The sequence below is a fragment of the Triticum urartu genome, chromosome 3 (assembly GCF_003073215.2).
Source record: "Triticum urartu cultivar G1812 chromosome 3, Tu2.1, whole genome shotgun sequence".
NCBI classification, from domain to species: Eukaryota; Viridiplantae; Streptophyta; class Magnoliopsida; order Poales; family Poaceae; genus Triticum; species Triticum urartu.
This window is the reverse complement of record NC_053024.1, coordinates 561,618,181-561,642,591: the sequence shown is the minus strand read 5'-3', so window position 1 is coordinate 561,642,591 and position 24,411 is coordinate 561,618,181. Positions and strand designations below refer to the sequence as shown.

Here is a 24,411-nt window from a genome sequence, read left to right as displayed (position 1 = left end):
TCTGATCTCCCATTTGTAAACCTTAGGCCTCTCCTATCTATATAAAGAGATGTCTAGGACCTTATTAGCGATCCAATCTGGAACTCAACTCTCGGTAGACATCTCAAACACCATTGTAATCCTCTGCACGAGGTATCCCCTCACCATGAATACCAAGACAAAGCGGGACGCAGGGTATTACTCTTTGGAGGCCCGAACTTGGGTAAATTGTGTGTGCATACTCCGTTCCCGTACCTCCGATTTCGTCATGAACCCTACCGAGGGATCGGACGGGAATTCACTCCGTCACAGGGGTTGTTTTCTATATTTGAAATCTGCCTCCCTTCACCATATTTTTAATTCACGAAGATCCTTAACTTTGGAAAAAAACTGAAAAATATAGGGCGGCTTTGGGGGCAAGTTTGCGACCAAAGGAGGGCTCAAGAAGGTTCCTAGATTGCCCACACACCTGGCCTAGGTGCCCCTTCTAAGTAGGGCACCTACAGGGGGCACGGAGAGCCCCTAGGCGCTCCTTGGTGCAAAACCTATCATCATATTTTTCTGGATTTTTTCCTAAGGTTACATACCAATTTTCTCTGTAATTCAAAAACACCGTAAAAAAGGAAATCACACTACACACTTAATTAATAGGCTAGTGCAAATGTGCAATGATAAAAAAAATGTGCCCAAAGAATGTATAAATGATACTATAATGGTGTGGAATATACAAAATCATAGCTATGTTAAAGACATACCAATTACCCCATCACCAATCCTTCCTCAACTATGAACTCTTTAAGATGATCATACCAAGCACATGGAGCTTGCTTGAGACGGTACAATGCCTTGTGTATTTTATAGACGTGGCCCTTGTGGCGAGGACCTTTGAAACTGGGTAGTTGTGCAACATATACTTCATCATATATAGGACCATTAAGAATAAACTTTTCACATCCATTTGATATAAAGTGAATCCATTGAATGCGACATATGCAAACATCATACGAATGGATTCAAGATGGGCAACAGGGGCAAATGTTTCATCAAAATCCAAGCCTTAAACTTGCGAGAAACCTGTGAACTGGTCATAGCTTAGATGGTTAGGTTCCTTGTGGTGGAACCAACCCACCAGGGTTCAAGTTCTAGACTTGACACTCGTGCTCTCATTTTCCTGGATTTATTTCAGACTTACCGACGATGTTTATTCAGTGGGAGGAGACATTCCGGTCGACTACGAAGGCACTGTGGTGACTTCATCAATCTCAACATGTAGGGCATGCGTGTGTGTGTGTGTTCATAGAGGGTGAGTGTATGTGTGTTTATGTGAGCATATGTGCTTGTAGTGTGTTAAAAAACTTGGGATAATGACCACCCCATGCTCATCTTGCTTGTTCTTGAAGTCTCATTTGATTCATGTGATGCTATGACCCTCTCTAGTTGGCCTCTTCACAAGAGACCGTAGTTTGTTGTGGGTGAAGTGCTTCTACTCTTCTTACATGGCAACAACTCAATCCGATCCCATCAAAGCTTTATGGACAATAAGTGGTTCAAAACTAAAAATAAACAAGAAGCGTGCACAAAAGTTAGCCGATTGTTTACAAGTGACTACCCCTTGTGACAATTCACTTAGGAGACAGAGTACTTAGCACGGGTGCTAGCGAGAGATATGTTTTTATATCCTGCATTGAAAATCCTATTCCTCGGTGATCAAAGCCCAAAGATCTATGAACCACCTCATGTTTGACTAACCAATTAGATAACCAACCTACTACATTGTCTTCATCTCTCCCTCTTTGTATAAATATTTCACATTTCAGATGCAAGTTTGAAAGATTGCCCTGCTTTTTATTTTTTCTACACAAAAGAGCCCCCCTCCCAATTCACTAATTTGTCAACTTGAACTCGGGCAGCCGCTAAAGGCATGGAGGAATGTGGAAACTTGAAGATATTCATCATCATTTTGTTCTTCATCTCATCTCATTTATCCACTGTTGGAGCTTATGATTAAACACTTGATGTACTTGCTCCATCTTGAGCTTGATCGTTTTGTTTGCTCTTGTGTTTGATCTTAATCATGGACTTGTTCTTGGTGTTGCGCAATGACTTGGTCTTCCTGATGATTTAAATATCTAAATGCCTTAGTGCAGCTAAAATCGCTTGCAAGGTTAAGCCAAATCTCATGTCACATTTCAAAGTTTTGTGCAAAACGACATAACTTGCAAATTAATGATATGTTCAATGCTAAACGCTTAGGAAAAAATAATAAACATCATAATAGTAGGAAAACATCAGAGCACCCTCTATTACAACAGCAGACGCTAATCACATGTGCTAACAAAACCAATCGACCGTTGCACATAACGTCTTATCTCATGCGAACAAAAAAGCCCAAGTGCTCGACATATTTCCTTTTGCGCCATCCCTAACTGCACGATTCAATGGCCCAACCGCCCATCGACCAGAAAATCAACCCTAACGCACTATACTAGTGCCTCGAGCCGGGCATGCCCTAACAAGTGTTTGCATCCAACTTATATACATCTCTCCCTAATAATAATAAAGCAGCTATTGTTTCTGCCTGCTCACCGCCGCGGTGTCTTTGTAAAAGGCCCCCCTATGTTTTTTAGTAATTAATCCACAGTCCAATAAATAAGTGGAAAAAACGTTTTGTAAAACCATCTGTATTTCTGTGTCCTCCACGCCGCCTGGGCCATCTGCTAATGGGCTTTCTCATTGCCTTCGTAGGATAATGCCGGGGCAACGACGTCCTGCGCTCAGTAGCAAACGAGAAGAGAGAGAGAGAGAGAGAGAGAGATGTTATGGGAAGGAGAAGGAACTAGAGGGGAAAAAGGAACGAGGAGAGGGACGCAGCGAGGCCGACGGGGATGGGGAACTCCTCGGGGGGCGGACTCGGTGATGAGCATGGGGGATGGAGGAGGCGCTCGGGGGCGAGGGAGACATGTGGGCACCGGACCAAGATGTGGGAATCGGTCTCTCACTCGCTCTAGGGTTAACGGAGGTAGGTGGGTCGACTGGCGTGGAAAGTTTAGGCTGGGTCGGATGGTGTTGGGCTGGTTGGACTCCCTCTCTCCTTTTTTTTCTTTTTTAATTAAACACAAACTTGAACAAAATAAAGATAGAGAAGGGATTTAGACCAACATAGTTCTCTGGGATCAGAGAAATATACGGAATTTAAATATAGTTGTAATCTTGTTTTTTCCGCAACTAACACTGTGCACATTTGTCATGGTTGGAATTTGTTTAATATTGAAAACCTAAGATTACAACTGTATACCTGGAATCATGGTTAGAAGTTGAATGATAAGGGATGAAATAATTGATTTTGGGTCATAAATCAAATTAAATGTTATGTTTTTTCTTTCGTTGCAACGCATGAGCCCTTTTGCTAGTAAAAAATTAAATATTTTGGCTAAAACAAACCAGATATGGCCTGAACAAGGTTAACCAAAAAAAAATCGTTTATGTGCGAGAAAAAAGAAAGAGCAAACAAAGGAGTACCATTTCGCTCCCAAACATTGAACAAACTCCTCTTCAAAACCATAGGCGGCAGCAACACGTTCCACGACACTTCGAGCTCAGAAGCGAAAAATCTCGCTGATGAAGCTCAAAACCATAGTACTGTAGTAGACACCTTCCGGGCCCACCGCGCAAACCACGTTATCCATGACTCCCCGAGGCTAATCCTGTCCCTTAAATCCAGCCGGAGCACGCATGCGTGGGCACTCGGCCTCTGCCTCCCACCCAAGCGACTGACTGACAGAGGGAACACATTTGGAACGAGAAAAAAAAACACGCAAAACGCGAAGGCTTCAAAAAGCCAAAGCCTCCTCCTCTCCCTTCCAGTCCAGACAGCCACAGCGGCGTGCGTGTATGTGTGTGCGCCTCTGCGGGGCACCAAACACCAAACTTCCCCCCCCCCCCCCCCCCCCCCCCCCCCCCCCCCCCCCCCCCCCCCCCCCCCCCCCCCCCCCCCCCCCCCCCCCCCCCCCCCTCCTCCTCTTCGCCGCCGCCGCCGCCGCACGGTCTCCACCCCCAAGGTGAGCGCCGGGTCCCGCACTCCGTACCTTCCCGTCCCCGCCTTCTCCCCCTCGCCCCGATCGCCGGGTGCCGCGCGCGTCGCCGATTGCCTCCCGGGTCGGCGGCGGCGGCTGCGGGCGCGGGCGATCGCCTCCTGGTAGACCGATCTTCCGGCCCGTCGCGTCCGATCGCGAGGCGGTCGTTCCGGCGCCCGCCGATCTCCCCGTCTCGTTGGCGCAAATTTGGGTTACTGCGCGTGTTCCTGTGGCGGCGGCTGGCTTGGGCTACGGGTTTTCGGGGACGATCGGGTTCGTCCCGATGACGCGGCGACGCGTGTGTGGGTGTTGGGTCCAGGTTTTGATCGGTTCTGGTGAGAGAAATCTGTGTCGAGGAGATCGGGATAGGATTTGGGGATGAGGACTGTTTGGGGAACCTCAGTTGCCGAATCCTAGATTTGTGGCCGTAGAAGAACAAGGGCCGTGACCTTGTGCAGGTGTTCTGGATGGTTATGGAGTAGTAGAAAGGAGAACTGCTTTTCTGCGGGCTAGATAAATATATTTTTTATCCTGGATGTGGGATTTCATGTTTTGAGCAGTAATTTATGTTTGATTGCTCGCTGGTAGAATGTAGTATGTTTGTGCTAACCCATGCTCTTGTTGATTTCGTGTGGCAGATTAGTATGTGGTAGGAAGTGCATGGGGAGAAAGGATGCCAGAGTTGCGTAGTGGAGTCCGACAATCCCGGTTGAAGTCGAGGAAGGTTGAGGATCTCGACGTACAGGACCCAGCAGAGAACTTGCCAGTGGCAGCGCCTACGGTGGCAGGAAGGCGTGGCAGAGGAAGGGGTGGGAGAGGTGGAGGGCGAGGAAGGGGAAGGGCAGGAGGAAGAGGGAGAGGTGTTCCTGTGATTGACTTGGATCCAGACCAGCCTTTTGAGGTTCTTCCTGGAGCTGGTGTTGGTGGAGGTGCTGTGGGTGGTCCACAGCGCATTGAGGAATTTGCTGATAAGGCTGTCAAGATGGATGGCGTGAGTCCTGACAAGATTGGTGGTGGTGAAGATGATGCATCTCCAGTCCCAGAGAAGGTATTTGTTCGAATGCACTATGGCTCATACTATTTTGTGTGTTTTGATTTGCTGCTCTCCTTGTGGTGTCAGGGTTTAGAAGATAACAACAAATCTTATACTTTGTCGTGGTTTGACGTGGCCTATCCTATCATAATACAGCTTTATCAGTTATGTCTATAAATGGTTCCCAAAAAAAAGAGTTATGTCTGTAATGGTAATTCATATGGAGCTATTTGTGTTGGAATTTTGGACTAAAATATGTAGAATAACTAGCTAATGCACTTGCTTTGCTACCTAAAAAATTATATAATTGCCCGCCTCAGACTTTACCTACGCCCGCCACACTCTATGCTGGCATACACCTCCGTGCTCCGTGTCATGCTTCACGGTGTTTCATTTATTTAGCTTAGAGATTTTTAAAGTAAGGTGTGGAAAGGGAGATGGGATGCGTGGACGAACTGTGCCTTGCCCACTCCCATTTATAAGGTAGTGAAGACCGTAAAACAAGATGTAATTGGAAAAAAATCAATGACATTTTCCTTGTCCTCGCACTTATTTTGGCATTACTTGTAATTTTTCTATTGCTCCATGAGAACCAGCCAATTGTATGCTGATATTGATACTTGCATTTCTTAGCTCTGGTTATATCTGTTTCTAAATTGCAACGAAAGCGTGCTGATCCATGTGGAGGAAGAGAAAATCACGGATGAGTTATTATTTTCGTTGTGAACACCATTAGAAATGACGGGTATCTTTTTTCATGTGAGAAGAGTTCTCTACCTTAATATCAGGTACCTGAATAGTAGGAAATAGTAGTAGTTAATTGGATCCATCGGGGACGCATGTTCTGCTCCCTCCATCCGTTTATTTAGGACCAACTTTTCAAGTCTTGCATACCAGTGTATAGCAAGAAAGTTGGAGCAATTATATAGGGATTATAATTTGGCCAACTGATTCCCTCAATTCCCCTCGGCAGCCTTGTTTTGGGTACTATGAAAACCTCATGCGAAGCATCTGATTAATGCGCTAAGCTGCTTGCCTCCCACTGTGTTAATTCTTTGCGCTAACACCGTGGTGCATGTTGGGCATGCCTTGCATGAGATTTTCCTCTCCTTCCTTTTCTACCCTGCATGCCCAATCAAAATCAAGGATTGCTAAAGTCTGTATGCTAACATTAATTACACATTCCATATGAAGAGGGGATGGGAGGGAATGTGCGCCATGAAAGATGGAGCAGTAATAGTGCTTGGGAAATTAGACCTAAAAAATCCAGAAAATGAAATTTGGGGTTGGGCCCTAAATAAACGGATGGTGGGAGTAATTAATTGTGGCAACTAAGTGCCCTGCTGTCAGGGCAGGTTCATCAGCCTGCAATTATGTTCTGTCTGGGTTTTCTTTTGAATGATATATCAGATTGAATTTCTCAGTAGATAACCCAAGATGCTTACATGGAGGTGACATTTTCCTCAACTATCACCTAGTATGTCAGTACAACAACTAGCTGCTTCGAACTTCAACATTGGCTTTATATCATGCAAGCTGCTCTTTCTTTAACACCGTAGGTTCACATGCATTGAAGTAAAACAGTACTAATTTGAACCCAGGCATAGTTTAATATAACCCAGGTTTTGTTTAGATGCAAGTGAATCTGCTATTTTAAAGCGTTGGCCCAACTGGGCGAATGTAACTAAAGGAAAAAATTTAGGTGGACTGCTTGTAACAGGACAAAACTTATTTGGTTGGATGCATTAATAGGACAGATCCAGCGAGATATTTCATATCCAAATTCATGAGATCTATCAAAAGCTAAGAGCTGAATCAATATAGAGAAGTGCTTAAGGTTTTCCATACAGAGGGGGCCTTTTCTTCTCTTCTCCATACAGTTCGGCTTTGTCTTCTGAGGCCATCTACAATGCAGGCGCTAACAGCGGACGCCAGGATTGAGATCCTGCTAGTTTCTCCTGTTTCCCACCTGATGCTGGGAAATCTTCTCGCGCCAACTCAAAATTAGCCATCGGGCGCACCACCTTTTTTTGCATGAGCTAATTAATCAGAGGCGGGCACTAGCAGCGACGCTAACAATATCCTTTAAAATCTGCTTTGCCTTAACTTGCTCAGATTTTAATGGAGGGGCAGGGGCTACCGTTACCATGTAGCACTTATAATTTGCGATCAGCGTTGGAATTCAAGACTCCACGATCGACGCTAACATAATTTTGTGGGGAAAAATCCCTCTAGCGTCCAAACAAGCGCCTGTGCGTTGGAAATGGCCTGAGGGGCTCGAGAAGCTGCAACCTCTTCTGGGAAGCTTAAGGTTCCAGAGGCTTGCTGGCCTGAGCTGGAAACTCCCTCAAATGTCGTAAATATAAAGGATAGGCAACCCATATCCATCATCCACTTCTAGAGCACTCTAAAACTTGAGTATCACCTTTTTTTGCATCTAGTAATAAATTATGACATGCACATTCAAGCTTATCCTTGTTTTTAAAATCTCTGTCTAATGTATATACCTTGCATTCTGGCAGACAGGCAGGCATTTACATTTTTCTGAAATCACACTGTACCTGAACCATGTTTCATTTATAACAAGATAATCTTATCATTTGGATGCCAACATTGGCAAGCAAAACGAACTAGAGTTGCCAAGGGCTTTCCAAATTCCCTCTATGACAACTCCAGTTCATTTTGCTTGCCAATGTTGGCCAAGTCATGGGCAAGGAAAAGTTTGACGAAAATTCTGGCTAGCCAAGTATGTGGTAGGGCAAACTTGGGCTAAACAAACATACCCTAAAGCTTGTCTGAAGTTTTCTTTGTGTATTACAAGTTCGCAATTTAAATGAACCAAAAATTCTTATGGGTAATGGCAAATTTGAAATGCAAGTCACCCAGTAAAATATGTTTTCTTTTTACCATTTACAGGTTCAAGTAGGCCATTCTCCACAATACAAGGTAGAGAGGAAATTGGGCAAGGGTGGTTTTGGGCAGGTTTATGTTGGCAGAAGAGTGTCTGGTGGAACAGAGCGCACTGGACCAGATGCTTATGAGGTTTATCTTTACTGCTTTTCCTTTTGTCTTCAAAATTGCTATTTGAATATAATGATGGTAAGAGCGTTGTCTTCTCATTGCAGGTTGCTTTGAAATTTGAGCACCGCAACAGTAAGGGGTGCAATTATGGCCCTCCATATGAGTGGCAGGTTTATAGGTAATTACATTATAATAAGCTAAGCGCGTCTATCTTCTTACAAAAGAATATTGGAAATCATGAGAGTTATACATAACTGTACCATGAAACATTTTTTCTCTTTTGCGTATTATAAGATCCTCAGTTATCTTTTGGATCCAAGATTTTCTTTTGTCATCACGTAATTGCACTAAATTTTGTATATAACCCAGGGCACCAAAGAGTGAATGCTTATTAGTACACTGCTAACTTGTCATTTGTAGTTTTAAAAATTGATTTGGCAGTATTCTAATCTATTGAAATATAAAGAAGGCTTTCTTATCGTCGCTGCTCACCGCTTAGAAGAACCAATCTTATTATTTGCCCCACCAAACTACTTCCCTACTAATTCTGATGTTTTTGTGTGCATTTTTTAAGCTCTCTGAACGGATGTTATGGTATACCGTGGGTTCACTACAAAGGCCGTCAAGGGGACTATTATGTGCTGGTTAGTTATATAAATGCCATCTAATTCGTTTGAGAAAGTTCTATTGTTACCACAACTGAATTATATTGCTGTTTCAGGTAATGGATATACTAGGCCCTAGCCTTTGGGATGTTTGGAATTCTCTAGGGCAAACGTAAGATGGATACACTTATTTGATTTGTGTTCCTGTCATATCTGTTTTTAAATTAGAACAGCTGAGTGATAACTAATGTTTGGATCAGGATGACTCCAAGTATGGTTGCTTGCATCGCTGTAGAGGCTATATCTATCCTGGAAAAACTTCATGCAAAGGGGTAACCAGTGTCCTACTGAATTGGCTTTGAGATGCAGCTTTCCAGATTTATATATTTTCTATTGAAATATTTTGCAGGTTTGTTCATGGAGACGTTAAGCCAGAGAATTTTCTACTCGGACAACCTGGATCACCTGATGAGAAGAAGCTTTTTTTGATTGACCTTGGGTTAGGTATGTCATAGCAAATTTCTTGTGATAGATAATTCATTATTCTTTGCCAGTAGTTGAGTAAATTTTCACACACAACAGATAAGGATTCTGCATAGCATTCTCCGCCTTAACTGTATACTATTACCTAATATAAGCAAGTACTGACTCCTACCATTTGAACTGCCAGCATCGAGATGGAAGGAAACATCATCTGGACAACATGTTGACTACGATCAGAGGCCTGATATTTTTAGGTTTGTTTTTATCTAAGGATCGATCATTTTTTATTTCCAATCAGTTTTGTGATTGACCAGTTGTTACCTTCTTTTGGACAGGGGCACAATAAGATATGCTAGTGTGCATGCTCATTTGGGCCGTACTGGTAGCAGAAGGGATGATCTGGAATCACTAGCATATACATTGATATTTCTACTCAGAGGAAGATTACCTTGGCAAGGCTATCAGGTTTTTTTCTTTTTCTTTGGATAAATGAGTTTGGATCGTACCTCCTGGACTATGTATTCTGCCCACTTACATGCATGTTGGGTGAAGCGAAATTAATTTGTTATTACCTACTCCCTCCGTTCCGAAATAATTGAAGTTCTAGGATTGTCCAAAGTCAAACATTTTTAAGTTTGACCAAGTCTGAAAAAATGTGCTAAGATCTACTCCCTCCGTCCGAAAATACTTGTCGGAGAAATGGATAAAAATGTATGTATCCAAAACTAAAATACATCTAGATACATCCATTTCTCTGACATGTATTTCCGGACGGTGGGAGTACAATATCACTAATATATATATATATATATAATTTATATAACGAATCTAATGATGCAAATTTGATGTTGTAGATGTTGATATATTTTTCTATAAACTTCATCAAACGTAATGAAGTTTGACTCAGGACAAACCCAAAACTTCAATTATTTGAAACGGAGGGACTAATTAAGATTGTGGATGGCATACACACCCATTCATTATGACTCTCCCTCCCTCTCTCTCTCTCTCTCTCTCTGTAATGTGAACATATGTATTTGACCTCTGCTAAATGATGTGCAGGGGGAGAACAAGAGCTTTCTTGTTTGCAAGAAGAAAATGTCTATCTCTCCAGATCTGATGTGCTGTTACTGCGCACCTCCTTTTAAACTTTTTCTGGAAACCGTGACAAACATGAAATTTGATGAAGAACCAAACTACCCAAAGCTGATTTCCCTCTTTGATGAATTGATTGAGCCCCAGCATTTGAGGCCTATTAGAATTGATGGTGCTCTAAAGGTTTGTTTTTATAGATCTGATTTCATACCCGTCCTACAATCTTAGTTGATGCATTACTCATTGAAGGAGCTTGTTTAGTTTGACCTTTGGTTACTTTTCATATGTAGGCTGGACAAAAACGAGGAAGAGGAAGTCATGAAGAAGATGAACAACCGAGGAAGAAAGTTCGACTGGGAAGCCCAGCAAATCAGTGGATTTCAGTATATAATGCTAAGAGGCCCATGAAACAGAGGTAACACAGTATATCATGGCTTTATAGGTTGCACATGTTATGAGTCTTCACTCGCCAGTTGCCACAATCTGTTCTACTTTTTAGCATTTTGTGTGTGATGGATAACCTGAAATTTGTTTGTAAATAGTTCCAACTTCAGAGTAGCCACGTGATGCACATGATTATACTCAACTTGGCAAGCTTGTACTTATTTCAGACAAGATTTTTTGCGAGTTTTTATGATCTTCATGTCAAGGTTTGGTGGATAATACATTTGCACAATTGCGCTACTAAGAAATAGCAGTCAAGCACATTATATTGTTTCCAGCTACTTATCTAGTCATAAGCCATGGTTTTCAAAGTGTCCCCTTCCAGTAACGTCCTTGTTATTCTCCCTCTCAGATACCATTACAATGTAGCAGAAGCCCGACTTCATCAACACATAGAGAAAGGGAATGAAGATGGATTGTTTATTAGTTCGGTAGCATCTTCAGCAAATCTGTGGGCCCTTATTATGGACGCTGGAACTGGGTTCACATCCCAAGTTTACGAACTTTCGCCAATATTCCTTCATAAGGTATATTAATGACTCTTGAGCATTCTGCTTTCTTATTTCGGGTTCCTAAGTTGCCAATTTGATGTACTCCAGGACTGGATTATGGAGCAGTGGGAAAATAACTACTACATCAGTGCCATAGCAGGAGCAACAAACGGAAGTTCCTTGGTGGTCATGTCAAAAGGTTTGTTGAATTTATTGTTTTGCCAAATGGTTATCATTTATTATATTTATTTGGAAAGGTCAATCCATATTCAAGTATTTGTCCTGCATCTGCTTCCTAAAATTTTGCTAGTGTTTCCATTCAATGGTAGAGAGCTGACTGTTTTGTCAATATATTGAATGCCCTGTTTTCCAGTTCAAGTGTTCCTTGTTGTTGATATTAGCTATTAGTGGGGTTAATCGAGACTGGTCATTTACTCTTTCTAGGAACCCCTTACACTCAACAGTCTTACAAAGTCAGTGAATCGTTCCCCTTCAAGTGGATCAACAAGAAATGGAAAGAAGGATTTCATGTTACATCAATGACTACAGCAGGGACCCGCTGGGGTGTAGTTATGTCAAGGAATTCTGGATATTCTGAACAGGTAATTAGCAATTGATTAAAAATTGTCCATTAGTTAAATGTGAATTATACAATCCCGTTGTTCAAAATAATATTATTGCCACTTCATTCCTCTGATATGTAATGCAGGTGGTAGAATTGGATTTTCTTTATCCTAGTGAAGGTATTCACCGGCGATGGGAGAATGGATATAGAATAACTTCTACAGCAGCCACTGGTGATCAAGCTGCTTTTATATTGAGCATTCCCAAAAGAAAATTGACAGACGAGACACAAGAAACTCTTAGAACATCCACTTTCCCAAGCAACCATGTGAAGGTAGGACCATATCATTTGTTCTTTAGTGCATTTTCATAAGTAATATGATAAGTTCTTAACTAAGAAGTTAATAGCTGTCATCTGGTTCTGTTTTGATCTGCATTTGCAATTGCATGTTTGAGGACAGGGTAGTATTTTCAGCCAGGATTTATTATTCCGTACTGTTACTGCAGAGCTATTTTTCTCGCTCAAACACCAACTCAGTCACGGGTCTAATATAGTCATATGGTTGTCCTTTTGTAGGAGAAATGGGCCAAGAATCTTTACATTGCCTCTATATGCTATGGACGGACAGTGTCGTGAGACTTGCAGTCACACCAACTCAGTCAGGGCTGAGCATATTAAAATGAGTTGACGTCGAAAAACCCAGCAAATTTAGTTGCTGCTGTGTTACTCTGTATGTGTAGGTAAATTGCGTAGATGAACCTTACATCATGGCCAGAGCAGGGGCGCTCCAGAAAGAACTGGGATGAAGGTGGACCACAGCTAGCCAATAAGAAGATGGAAGAGGATGCGTGATCCGGTTGGTGGTGGTGCAGTATGCTTTTGCCTCGGTCCAGTTGCTGCTTTACAGAGTATGAATGACGGCCTCCTCCTCTTTGGAGGCCTATAACCTGTGAGAGCCCGTTGTGTATATAGCTCTATCATGTCCTTCATTTTGTAAGTGGAAACAAGTTCCATATTCTCAGATAGACTGGAAGTGTCTAAATTATTATGTGAGGTGAACTCATGAATTCGGTGTATCGATTCCATTATTCCGTGAGCTCATTGCATGATCACTTGTTGAATTCCATTAAGTGTGTGAAAAAAATTAGAATTTTTTGACACACTTAATTTGATTTTTTTAAGTGTGAGAATGGGAGCATGTTAGTGTTGGTATCACCTGATACGTCCCTTCATCACCCATCTCTGTTATGCAGCAGCCCAGCCCAGGAAGAAGGCCCAAGGCCTCATGACGCTCCCGGCTGCTGGACCGGGCCTGGAGGGCCGAGAAGGACAAGAGAGCAGAGCCTGAAGACAAAAGGGGGCTCGCTGGACCGGGCCTGGAGGGCCGAGAAGGCTCGCTGGACCGGGCCTGGAGGGCCGAGAAGGACAAGAGAGCAGAGACCGAAGACAATAGAGGGCTCGCTGGAACAGAGGAGGTCATCGATTAGCAGAAGCAACACACTTTTCCCCTTTCCTCCTCCCATCTCTGTGTACGCAGATCACCTTCCCCTTCTACTCTCTCTAGATCGAGTTCATGTATCCAGGAGCATAACAATTGGTATTAGGAGTCGTTCGATCCATCTCGGTGACGTGTGATCCATCAGTCCGTAGTGCGGTCGGCGACGGATTCGTTCCCTGCTGTAATTCCCATCGCTCGGCAGGAACCGCCGATTTGGTTGGCCGATCGGGTGTCCGATCTGGCACCGACGAAGCGTGGCCCTTTGGCGGTCGAGCAGCGGATATCAGTGGCGATGGGGACCGTGGAGCAGCAGAACACTGGGACAAATGCCAAGCTCGACGACATCGTTGAACAGCTGAAGGGCATGGCCGCGTGGATGAAGGCCATGGATTCCACGACGAAGAGCCTCTCCGAATCCGCGGCGCTTCTTCAGCTAGACGCTGAGGATGCATCAACGCGACTGGAGGCGTTCGAGTCACCGCCGATGCGCCCCCAAAGCCCAGCCAGCGCGACCATGACGCCTCCGACTGTGGTGGTGCACGCACACGGCGGGGAGCGGCCCAGTGGGCACAGCGGGCATCACCAGCAACGGGGGCTGATTTTGGGGGATCCCCGATCCCCATATCCGCCTCCGGCCAACGGTATGCCCTCCTTCGCCCTGTTCGCCGATCGGGAGTCCTTTAGTGAGGAGAGTCGAGTTTTGCATCCTCCCCCTCGGCCACACTTGGGCAGTACACCCAAAATGGATTTTCCTAAATTTGATGGGGAAGATTACCAAGTGTGGCTGGACAATTGTGAACTGTATTTCGAGATTTATGGGGTGTCTGAGTCAATGAAAGTAAAGTTTGCCGCTCTCAACTGTGTTGGGAACGCAGCGTTGTGGCTAAAAATGGCCCAGAAACGTCGGCAGTTTGTGCATTGGCACGACCTGCGCACTGCAGTTCAGGAGAAGTGGGGGAAGAACAAGCACACATTCCACATGCGCCAGTTGCTACTGCTTAATCAGACTAGCTCGGTAGATGAGTACACTTCTAAATTTGACACCCTGCGACACCAAATCCTTCTAGCAGATCCACACACTAGTGAGGTGTTCTTTGTTGAGAGATATATAGTAGGCCTTCGTCCTAAAATTCGTACTGCTGTTATATTGCATCAACCAAAGGATGTCGATACTGCTAGTTGTTTGGCCTTATTGCAGGAAGTGGAGCTCGACAACGACAAGGCGGGCAGCAACTCTAAGTCTAGCCAGCAATCGTTTGTCAAGCAATCAAATAATGGGGACAGAAACAAGCACCAATCGACACCAAAGGTGTGAAGCCCGGGTAATTAAGCTACACTAACCACACCCTAATATACCATGTCATCATGTTTTATTAAGCCAAATTGTCACTTGAGGAAATCGGAGTCAAATTCAAATTTCAAACAAGTCAAATTCTTATTTCTTCAAACTATAAAATAAAAATGTTCAATAGGTTGCAAATATTCACTAAGTAATTACCATGTAGGAACTAACATTAAATGGATATTTAAATTTCCCCTAGAAATAATTAAAGTGAACAAGCATCCCTTATTATGCCCATTAAAATATGAACTTAATTTCAAACATTTCCAAATAACTACAAACTTTTTGGACAACACCCAAAATATTAGGAGGTAATTATGTGAGGAGTTTGAACTTTAACTAAAATCATTTAGTACCTAAACTAAATACAAAACAGTAGATAAAAAAAGAAAAACAATAAACAAAAAGAAGTGAAAACATAATACCTAATCTACTGGGCACTTGGCCCATCTAGCAAAATGAGCAGGCCCAGCCCAACTCACCTCCCTCCTTCAACCTCCTGTTCACGGGAGGCTTGGTGGACGCCTGTGCGACGTCCGTGCCTCGGATCAGCCACACGCCGGCCATCCGCCGACTCCTCTCGCTGGTTAAGACCGTCCTCGACGCCCCCGGCAACCCTAGACGCCCCACTCTCCCCTCTCGCCCCAGATCCACCTTCCTGCACACTCCCGAACGCCCCCGTCGACATGGATCCGTTGTACGCATAGCCACCGTCGTCCTCACACCTAGCCGTTGTGTCCAGCCGCTCCGCAGTGCTCTACTACGCCCTCTACGCCAACGAATGCGACCCGGGAGCCATCACCACGTCGGGATCGAGTCGTTTTCCTCCTCTGCATCACCGTCGCCGGAACCCGCCGTCATCGAACCCTCCCCGGGCCCGCTGTGCACCTCTACAGGGCCCCGTGAGCTCCTCATTCCTTCCCGCCCCCCCCATTTTCCCCATCGGGTCCACCGTCGTAGCATCGTCGTGTCGCCCTATGCATCGGCCGCCATGGACGGGAGCTCGGCTCCCTCACCGCGCGCCCCTGGCCGCGTCCCTACGCTGCCTGCTCGCGCACGCGCCGCGCCCTGGCCTCACTGTCGCGCACCCGCGCCGGCCACGCCCGCGCCTACGGCCGCGCTCGCCGGATGGTGCCCACGGCCGCCACGTCCTGCTGCTGCTCTGGCCGCCCCCGTTCGCCTAGCCTCGGGTCACCGCTCGCTGACGCTGCTCGTCCTGCCGCTGTCACCGCCGCCCTCTGATGCACTGCACGGCTGCCGCTCCTGCATACTGGTTGCTGCCCCTCACGCTGCCCGCATGCGCCGCGCGCACCCGCTGCTACCTGCTTGCTGTTGCTGCGGCTGCTCACCGCTGCTCCTGCCAAACTGCTGCTCTTGCTGTATCGCTGCTCCGAGCGTCGCTGCTTGCCGTAACGCTGCTGCTACTAGTGCAACGCTGCTACAGTAACATTTAGTTACTGTAGCGGCTAGCTAGCTTTTATAAATCTACAACGACTAACTCTCTAGACAGCCCCTAAATTGCAGTTAAACAACTGTTAACAAGGCTAACAAAAATATGATTAGAAAGTATATGTGACAAACACCATTTTATCTCACTGGACCAAATGCTTTCAATGCATGGTGTAAATACTACAAAATTCAGAAAATGCTATCTTGTGTTAAACAAACAACAGAATTGACTCCTAGCATTGTGTGTGTTGCGTGCTTTGTGTGGTGTGTGTGTGGCCGGCCCTTGTGTTAATTAGGACTAATTTAGTTTAGGATTAAAGTTAGTGCTAAGTTAGTCTAATAGCCGGTGACACGTGGATCTACAATTAGTTTAAATGAAATCAGCTTTATAGAAAAATGTCTAAGTCTATGACATATAGGACCCTCCTGCACTGTTCATTTTTGACCAAGTCAACATCAACTATGTTGACTTTGACTGACCCCACTTGTCATGCACCCTGGCTGGTTACACTCTGTGTACCCATAGCATTTTAATTTTTTATTTCAGAATAATATTAATTTCAGAAAATGATTAAAACTTTAGAAAAGCATAGAAAATTAACCGTAACTCGGATGAAATAACTTTGTACATGAAAGTTGCTCAGAACGACGAGACGAATCCAGATACGCAGCCCGTTCGTCCGCCACACATCCCTAGCATAGCAAACACGCAACTTTCCCCTTCCGGTTCATCTGTCCGAAAACACGAAACACCGGGAATACTTTCCCGGATGTTTTCCCCCTTCACCGGTACCACCTCGTACCGCGTAAGGGCACACCTAGCATCACGCTTTGTCATGTCATGCATCGTCATGCACTTGTTTGCATTATATTTATTGTTTCTTCCCCCTCTTCTCTCGCTAGACACCGAGACCAACGCCGCTGCTACCCAGTACGACTACGGTGTTGACGACCCCTCTCTCTTGCCAGAGCAACCAGGCAAGCCCCCCCTTTGATCACCAGATATCGCCTATTCTTCTCTCCACTGCTTGCATTAGAGTAGTGTAGCATGTTACTGCTTTTCGTTATCCTATCCTGATGCATAGCCTGTCCTTGCTACTACTGTTGTTACCTTTAGCTGCAATCCTAAATGCTTAGTATAGGATGCTAGTGTTCCATCAGTGACCCTACACTCTTGTCCGTCTGCCATGCTATACTACTGGGCCGTGATCACTTCGGGAGGTGATCACGGGCATATGATATATACTTATACTGTTACATTACTTATGATAATGTTCGGAGATGGGGGCTGAAGGGCAGGTGGCTCCATCCAGGTAGTGATGGGCCCGAGTTCCCGACGGCCCCCGACTGTTACTTTGAGGCAGAGCGACAGGGCCGGTTGAGACCACCTAGGAGAGAGGTGGGCCTGGCCCTGGTCGGCATTCGCGGATACTTAACATGCTTAACGAGATCTTGGTATTTGATCTGAGTCTGGCTACTGGCCTATACGCACTAACCATCTACGCGGGGACAGTTATGGGCACTCGACGTCGTGGTATCAGCCGAAGCCTTCGTGACGTCAGCGACTGAGTGGCGCGCGTCGGATTGGACCGTAAGCCTGCTCTTGTATTAAGGGGGCTAGTTCTGCTTCCGGCCGCGTTCGCAACGTGCAGGTGTGCAAAGGGCGATGGGCCCAGACCCCTGCGCCATAGGATTTAGACCGGCGTGCTGACCTCTCTGTTGTGCCTAGGTAGGGCTGCGACATGTTGATCTTCCGAGGCCGGGCATGACCCAGAAAAGTGTGTCCGGCCAAATGGGATCGAGCGTGTTGGGTTATGTGGTGCACCCCTGCAGGGAAGTTAAACTATTCGAATAGCCGTGATCTTCGGTAACAGGACGACTTGGAGTTGTACCTTGACCTTATGACAACTAAAACCGGATACTTAATAAAACACACCCTTCCAAGTGCCAGATACAACCGGTGATCGCTCTCTCACAGGGCGACGAGGGGAGGATCATCGGTTAGGTTTATGCTACACGATGCTACTTGGTGAACTTACCATCTACTCTCTTCTTCTGCTGCAAGATGGAGGTTATCAGAAGCATAGTCTTCGATAGGATTAGTTATCCCCCTCTTATTCTGGCATTCTACAGTTCAGTCCACTGATATGGCCCTTTACACATATACCCATGCATATGTAGTATAAATCCTTGCTTGCGAGTACTTTGGATGAGTACTCACGGTTGCTTTGCTCCCTCTTTTCCCCCTTTCTATACCCGATTGCTGCGACCAGACGTTGGAGCCCAGGTGCCAGACGCCACTGTCGATGATGACTACTACTACTACTACTACTACTCGGGAGGTGCGTACTACTACGTGCAGCCCGCTGACGACGACCAGGAGTAGTCTAGGAGGATCCCAGGCAGGAGGCCTGTGCCTCTTTCGATCTATATCCCAGTTTGTGCTAGCCTTCTTAAGGCAAACTTGTTTAACTTATGTCTGTACTCAGATATTGTTGCTTCCGCTAACTCTTGTGCCTTCGAGCATTTGTATTCGAGCCTTCGAGGCCCCCGGCTTGTAATATAAAGCTTATATTATTTTAATTTGTGTCTAGAGTTGTGTTGTGATATCTTCCCGTGAGTTCCTGATCTTGGTCGTACACATTTACGTGCATGATTATTATACGGTCAAATCGGGGGCGTCACAAAAGGAACCGCGGAAGGTGCCGAGAAGTTGGAGGCACTACGGGCTTACCGCAAGGCCAAGAACTTGGGTTTCAAGTGTGGTGATCCATGGGCAAGAGGATCAACTATAACAACGCCGGCAAAATCGCAAACGAGTTGATGATCTGCCTAGATTCACCATGAAGCAAAAGTAGAGCTCGATTGACTCAAGCTAGGGTGCTCCATAATTGCAAGTAAAGACATGGCTGGATAGAGCATAACATGATTAACAAAACTCCTTTACCGATCATCCTCAAAAGAGGCACGGATCACTAGGAAACAAGCTGAACATATGGCATCATGAACTAAATAATCCCAGACTTAGTGAAAACAACTAAGTCTCTCAAAACAGATTTCCCGGGTGCCTCTCTTTGCAAGCTTGCACAAGTCACCACACACATCCTAAAAATGCATGGGTTGCACCTCTGGAAAGGAGACAAAATCCTTAACAAAACATATGAAGGACTCACAGGCATAGCATGCACACAATAATCATGGCAAAAATGACAAAAGTCTAAGATGAATAACTCACGAAGCCTCCTTCTAACAGCATTTTGGGCAACAAGATGAACTCAAATGAAAATGATGCAGTGGAATGAAATGATGTACTCGTCGAGACGAACATTTTGGTATACTATATGTCCAAATCGGAGCTACGGATGCGGAGATATCACTGGTCAAAGTATGCTCAAAAATTAGGGTTCGGGAGAGAAAAGTCAACCGAAAATATCTCCAGATCTAGATCTGCATGGGTTACGAGGATCGCCGGGGTGCACTGTTCGCCGGAGTTCTTCGGAGATGGCCGGCCGGAGTGGAAGACGAGGCGGCCGAAGAGAGGGAGGCCGGACTTGGCGCGGTTCCCGAGGGGCAGCGAGGCGGCGGGGGACCCGATCCGGCGCCGGGGCGAGGGCGCGGCTACCGGAGTTCGTCGCCGGCGATGCCGCATGGCGGCCGGAGCTTGAGAGGAGGCAGCGGGGCGAGCGAGGCTCCCAGGCGGCGCGGGCGAGGGAGGCAGGCGGCGTGGAGGCGGTGTGGGGCGCGACCCGCAGTGGCGGTGTCGGGGGCCGGAATTGGGCCTTCGGGCCCGGCGGCGGTGGAAGGTGGCGGCACCACGTGGCGGGACCCGGTTGGACGAAGGCGGCGGCGGACGCTGTCTGGCCGGGGGCGGACGTGTCCGTCGGTGGCGGGGATCTGTTTTTTTTAAGCTAGGGTTTCGTGGGGAAGAGAGATCCGAAAACGAAGGGGGTCTATTTATAGGCATAAGTGGAGCTAGGAGAGTCCAAATGAGGTGCGATTTTCGGCCACGCGATTGTGATCGAACGCTCTAGAACATGGAGCAGAGTTTGGTGGGTTTTGGGCCAAATTGGAGGGGTGTTGGGCTTCAACACACACGAGGCCTTTTCGGTCCCTCGGTTAACCGTTGGGGTATCAAACGAAGTCCAAATGATACGAAACTTGACAGGCGGTCTACCAGCAGTAAACCAAGGCCGCATGACAAGTCTCGGTCCAATCCGGAAATGTTTAATCCCCACACACGAAAGAAAGCTAGAAGTGGCCACCGGAGGAGAACGAAGCGCCGGAATGCAAAACAGACAACGGGGAAAATGCTTGAATGCATGAGATGAACACGGATGCAAATGCAATGCACATGATGACATGATATGAGATGCATGACAAAGACAACAACACACGGAGACAAAGACCCGAACCCAAGGAAATAAATATAACTTAACGCTGGAAACGGCAAGAGTTGGAGTACAAATTGGGAAAGTTACATCCGGGGTGTTACAACACTCCACCACTACGAAAAGATCTCGTCCCGAGATCTAGGACTGAAAGAACTCCGGGTACTCAGAACGGAGGTGATCCTCGCGTTCCCAGGTAGCTTCACGGTCGGAATGGTGCGACCACTTGACTTTTAGAAATTTGATTGACTTGTTGCGAGTCTTGCGTTCAGTCTCTTCAAGAATAGCAACTGGGTGCTCACGATAGGAGAGATCTTCTTGGAGCTCAATGTCCTCGAAGTTGACGGTGCGGTCAGGAGTCTTGAAGCACTTTCGAAGCTGAGAGACATGGAACACGTCATGAACATTTGCAAAGGTTGAAGGAAGCTCGAGTTGATAGGCGAGGTCGCCTCTCTTGCTGACAATCTTGAAAGGTCCCACGTATCTAGGGGCAAGCTTCCCTTTGATACCGAAGCGACGAGTACCTTTCATAGGAGAGACACGGAGGTAAACATGATCTCCGATCTCGAAAGCCAAATCACGGTGCTTACTATCATAGTAGCTCTTCTGGCGGGATTGGGCTGCTTTGAGGTTATCTCGAATGACTTTGCACATTTCCTCTGCCTCTGTGATTAAGTCATTACCCAAAAGCTGACATTCACCGGTTTCAGACCAGTTGAGAGGGGTACGACACTTCCTGCCATACAGAATTTCAAATGGGGCCTTGCCCGAACTTGCTTGAAAACTGTTGTTGTAGGAGAATTCAGCATAAGGAAGACAATCCTCCCACTTCATGCCGAAGGAGATCACACAAGCCCTGAGCATATCTTCAAGAATCTGATTGACACGCTCGACTTGACCGCTAGTTTGAGGATGGAAAGCTGTGCTGAAGCGGATGTTGGTGCCCATGGCCTTCTAAAAAGAATCCCAAAACTCGGAGGTAAAGATGCTGCCACGGTCTGAAGAAATCACTTGAGGAATACCGTGCAGAGAGACAATTTGAGAGGTATAGAGTTCCGCCAATTGAGCTGCAGTGATCGACTCTTTGATAGGCAGAAAGTGAGCCACTTTGGTGAGCTTGTCGATGACAACAAACATAGCATCATTGCCACGCTTGGACTTTGGAAACCCAGTCACGAAGTCCATTTCAATGTGGTCAAACTTCCATTCTGGAATGGCAAGAGGTTGGAGGAGACCAGCTGGCCTTTGGTGTTCTGCCTTCACTCTTCTGCAGACATCACATTCATTCACGAATTGAGCGATCTCGCGCTTCATTCGAGTCCACCAATAAGCTTGCTTAAGGTCCTGATACATCTTCGTGCTCCCAGGGTGGATGGAGAGGAGAGAATTGTGAGCCTCGTTCATGATCACTTTACGAAGTTCACCTTTGGGCACAACAATACGATCCTCGAAGAAGAGAGTGTCCTTGTCATCAAGGCAGTAGCACTTGTACTTGGACTGACTCTTGGCAATCCCAATCTTCACCTTTTTCACCATAGCATCAAGAAGCTGGGCTTGGCGAATCTGGTCTTCTAAGGTAGGAGAGACTTGAAGGTTGGCGAGGAATCCTTGAGGAACAACTTGCAGATTAAGTTTGCGGAAAGCTTCACAAAGCTCGGGTTGATAAGGCTTGAGAATCAGACTGTTGCAATACGCTTTCCTGCTCAAAGCATCAGCAATCACATTAGCCTTGCCTGGAGTGTACTCGATACTCGGATTATACTCTTGAATCATTTCGACCCATCGGGTTTGCCTAAGGTTGAGATTAGGCTGAGTGAAGATGTACTTGAGACTCTTGTGATCAGTGAAAATGTCCACTTTTCTTCCCAATAGAAGATGTCTCCAAGTCAAAAGAGCATGCACAACTGCCGCCAACTTGAGATCATGAGTGGGGTAGTTCTTCTCATTAGGCTTCAACTGGCGAGATGTATAAGCAACAACTTTCTTCTCTTGCATTAAAACTGCGCCAAGACCTTGGAGAGAGGCATCACAAAAGACCTCGTACGGCTTGGATTCATCAGGCGGAGTCAGAACTGGAGCAGTGATCAATTTGTCTTTCAAAGTGTTGAAAGCAATATCACACTCCGGAGACCAAACGTACTTGACGTGCTTCTGAAGAAGATTAGAGAGAGGCTTCGCGATCTTGGAAAAGTTTTCAACGAATCTTCGGCAATAGCTTGCGACACCGAGAAACCTGCGGAGTTGCTTCACGTTCTGAGGAGGTTCCCAATTCACAATTGCAGACACATTCTCAGGATTCACGGCAATGCCCTTGGCAGAGATGATATGACCAAGATAAAGAACCTCATCGAGCCAAAATTCACACTTGGAGAACTTGGCGTAGAACTGATGTTCCCTGAGCTTATCAAGAACCAAACGCAAGTGCTTGGCATGATCTTCCTTGTTCTTGGAGAAAACCAGAATGTCGTCGAGATAGACCAAAACGAAGTCATTGGTGCAGGCGTTGAAGATGAAGTTCATCATGCGAGAGAATGTCGGAGGAGCGTTGGCGAGGCCAAAATACATGACAGTGTATTCATAAGAACCAAAGCTTGTTCTGAATGCTGTCTTGGGAATATCTTCTTCACGAATGCGAATCTGGTGATAACCCATACGGAGATCAAGCTTGGAGAATACTTGGGCACCTTTGAGTTGTTCGAACAGCTCATTGATGTTGCGAAGTGGGTATTTGTTCTTGATGGTCTTCTTGTTCACTGGACGGTAATCAACACAAAGTCGGTCCGTTCCATCCTTCTTCTTCACAAAAAGAACACCACAACCCCACGGAGAAGAACTAGGCTAGATGAGACCCATTTTCTCTTGCATATCGAGTTGCTTCTTCAGCTCCTTCAACTCTTCAGGTCCGAGCTTGTAAGGACGCTTGCACACAGGTTCCGTGCCAGGCTCAAGTTCAATAACGAATTCCACTGGCCGGTGCGGAGGCATTCCTGGGAGCTCTTCTGGAAAGACGTCTTGATATTCGCAAACGACTGGAATTTGCGAGATGGCATCCAATTCACCCTTCTCATTGAGAGAAAACAGACGAATGGTATTATCCCGAGCGGCAAAGACAATTACATCCTCAGACGAATGAGTCAATTGAATCTGCCTGGCTGCACAATCAAGCTGAGCCTTGTGCTTAGAAAGCCAATCCATCTCGAGAATAAGATCAATATCCGAGTCACCGAGAACCATTGGAGAAGATAGAAACTTGTAGTCACCCAAAGTGATAGAAACATCCGGAACTATGGAGTTAGCCTGCATGCGCTTACCGGGAGAGACAACTGCTAAAGGACTATGCAAAATTTGCAAAGGCAAACCATGCTTAGATGAAAACGGTCTCGAGATGAAACAATGCGATGCACCCGTGTCAAAAACAACTTTTGCAGGAACATCGTTAACAGGAAGGTTACCCATGATCACATCTGACGAGTCCTCTGCCTGAGCTGCATTCATCAAATTGACCTTGGCATGCTTGGGGTTATGCTTGACCACAGCTGTACTTGCCGATCTGACAGGAGGAGGAGGAAGATGCCTCTGGTTGAGACACTTGTTGGCATAGTGACCCTTCTGTTGGCACTTGTTGCACGTGACCTCTGAAAGCGGACGGTGATACGGAGCACTCGATCTTGGAGCTTGAGACGAAACCTTGTTCTGAAAGCCAGGGTTGGGTGGGTGGGAAGAACCACTGCCACCTTTGCTCTTCTGCTGATACGGCTGACGGAACGGAGGAGGAGGAAGCCAAAACTTCTGCTGCTTGGCCACTTGAGTAGAGGAAGAAGGAGTAACATCTCTGACTCGCTTCCTGAAAGCATCACACCTCAACTGAGCAACCTCTTGCTTCAGTGCCATGTTGTAGCACTCATCGTATCTCAAGGGCTCAAAGAGGACAAGAGCGAGCTGAAT

At 46.0% G+C, this 24,411-nt stretch overlaps 1 protein-coding gene across 1 annotated transcript; it reads left to right on the top strand.

Moving 5' to 3' along the window:
- Positions 1 to 3,848: 3,848 nt before the first annotated feature.
- Positions 3,849 to 12,890, top strand: LOC125545003 (casein kinase 1-like protein HD16). Its single transcript, XM_048708826.1, has 17 exons — positions 3,849 to 4,037; positions 4,691 to 5,100; positions 8,002 to 8,127; positions 8,211 to 8,284; positions 8,681 to 8,750; positions 8,828 to 8,883; positions 8,972 to 9,043; positions 9,121 to 9,215; positions 9,382 to 9,448; positions 9,530 to 9,659; positions 10,257 to 10,472; positions 10,580 to 10,704; positions 11,086 to 11,260; positions 11,333 to 11,423; positions 11,669 to 11,826; positions 11,934 to 12,122; positions 12,366 to 12,890. The coding sequence occupies exons 2-17, from the start codon at positions 4,726 to 4,728 to the stop codon at positions 12,423 to 12,425; spliced, it is 2,079 nt and encodes a 692-aa protein (XP_048564783.1). The 5' UTR covers positions 3,849 to 4,037; positions 4,691 to 4,725; the 3' UTR covers positions 12,426 to 12,890.
- The last annotated feature ends 11,521 nt before the right edge of the window (positions 12,891 to 24,411 follow it).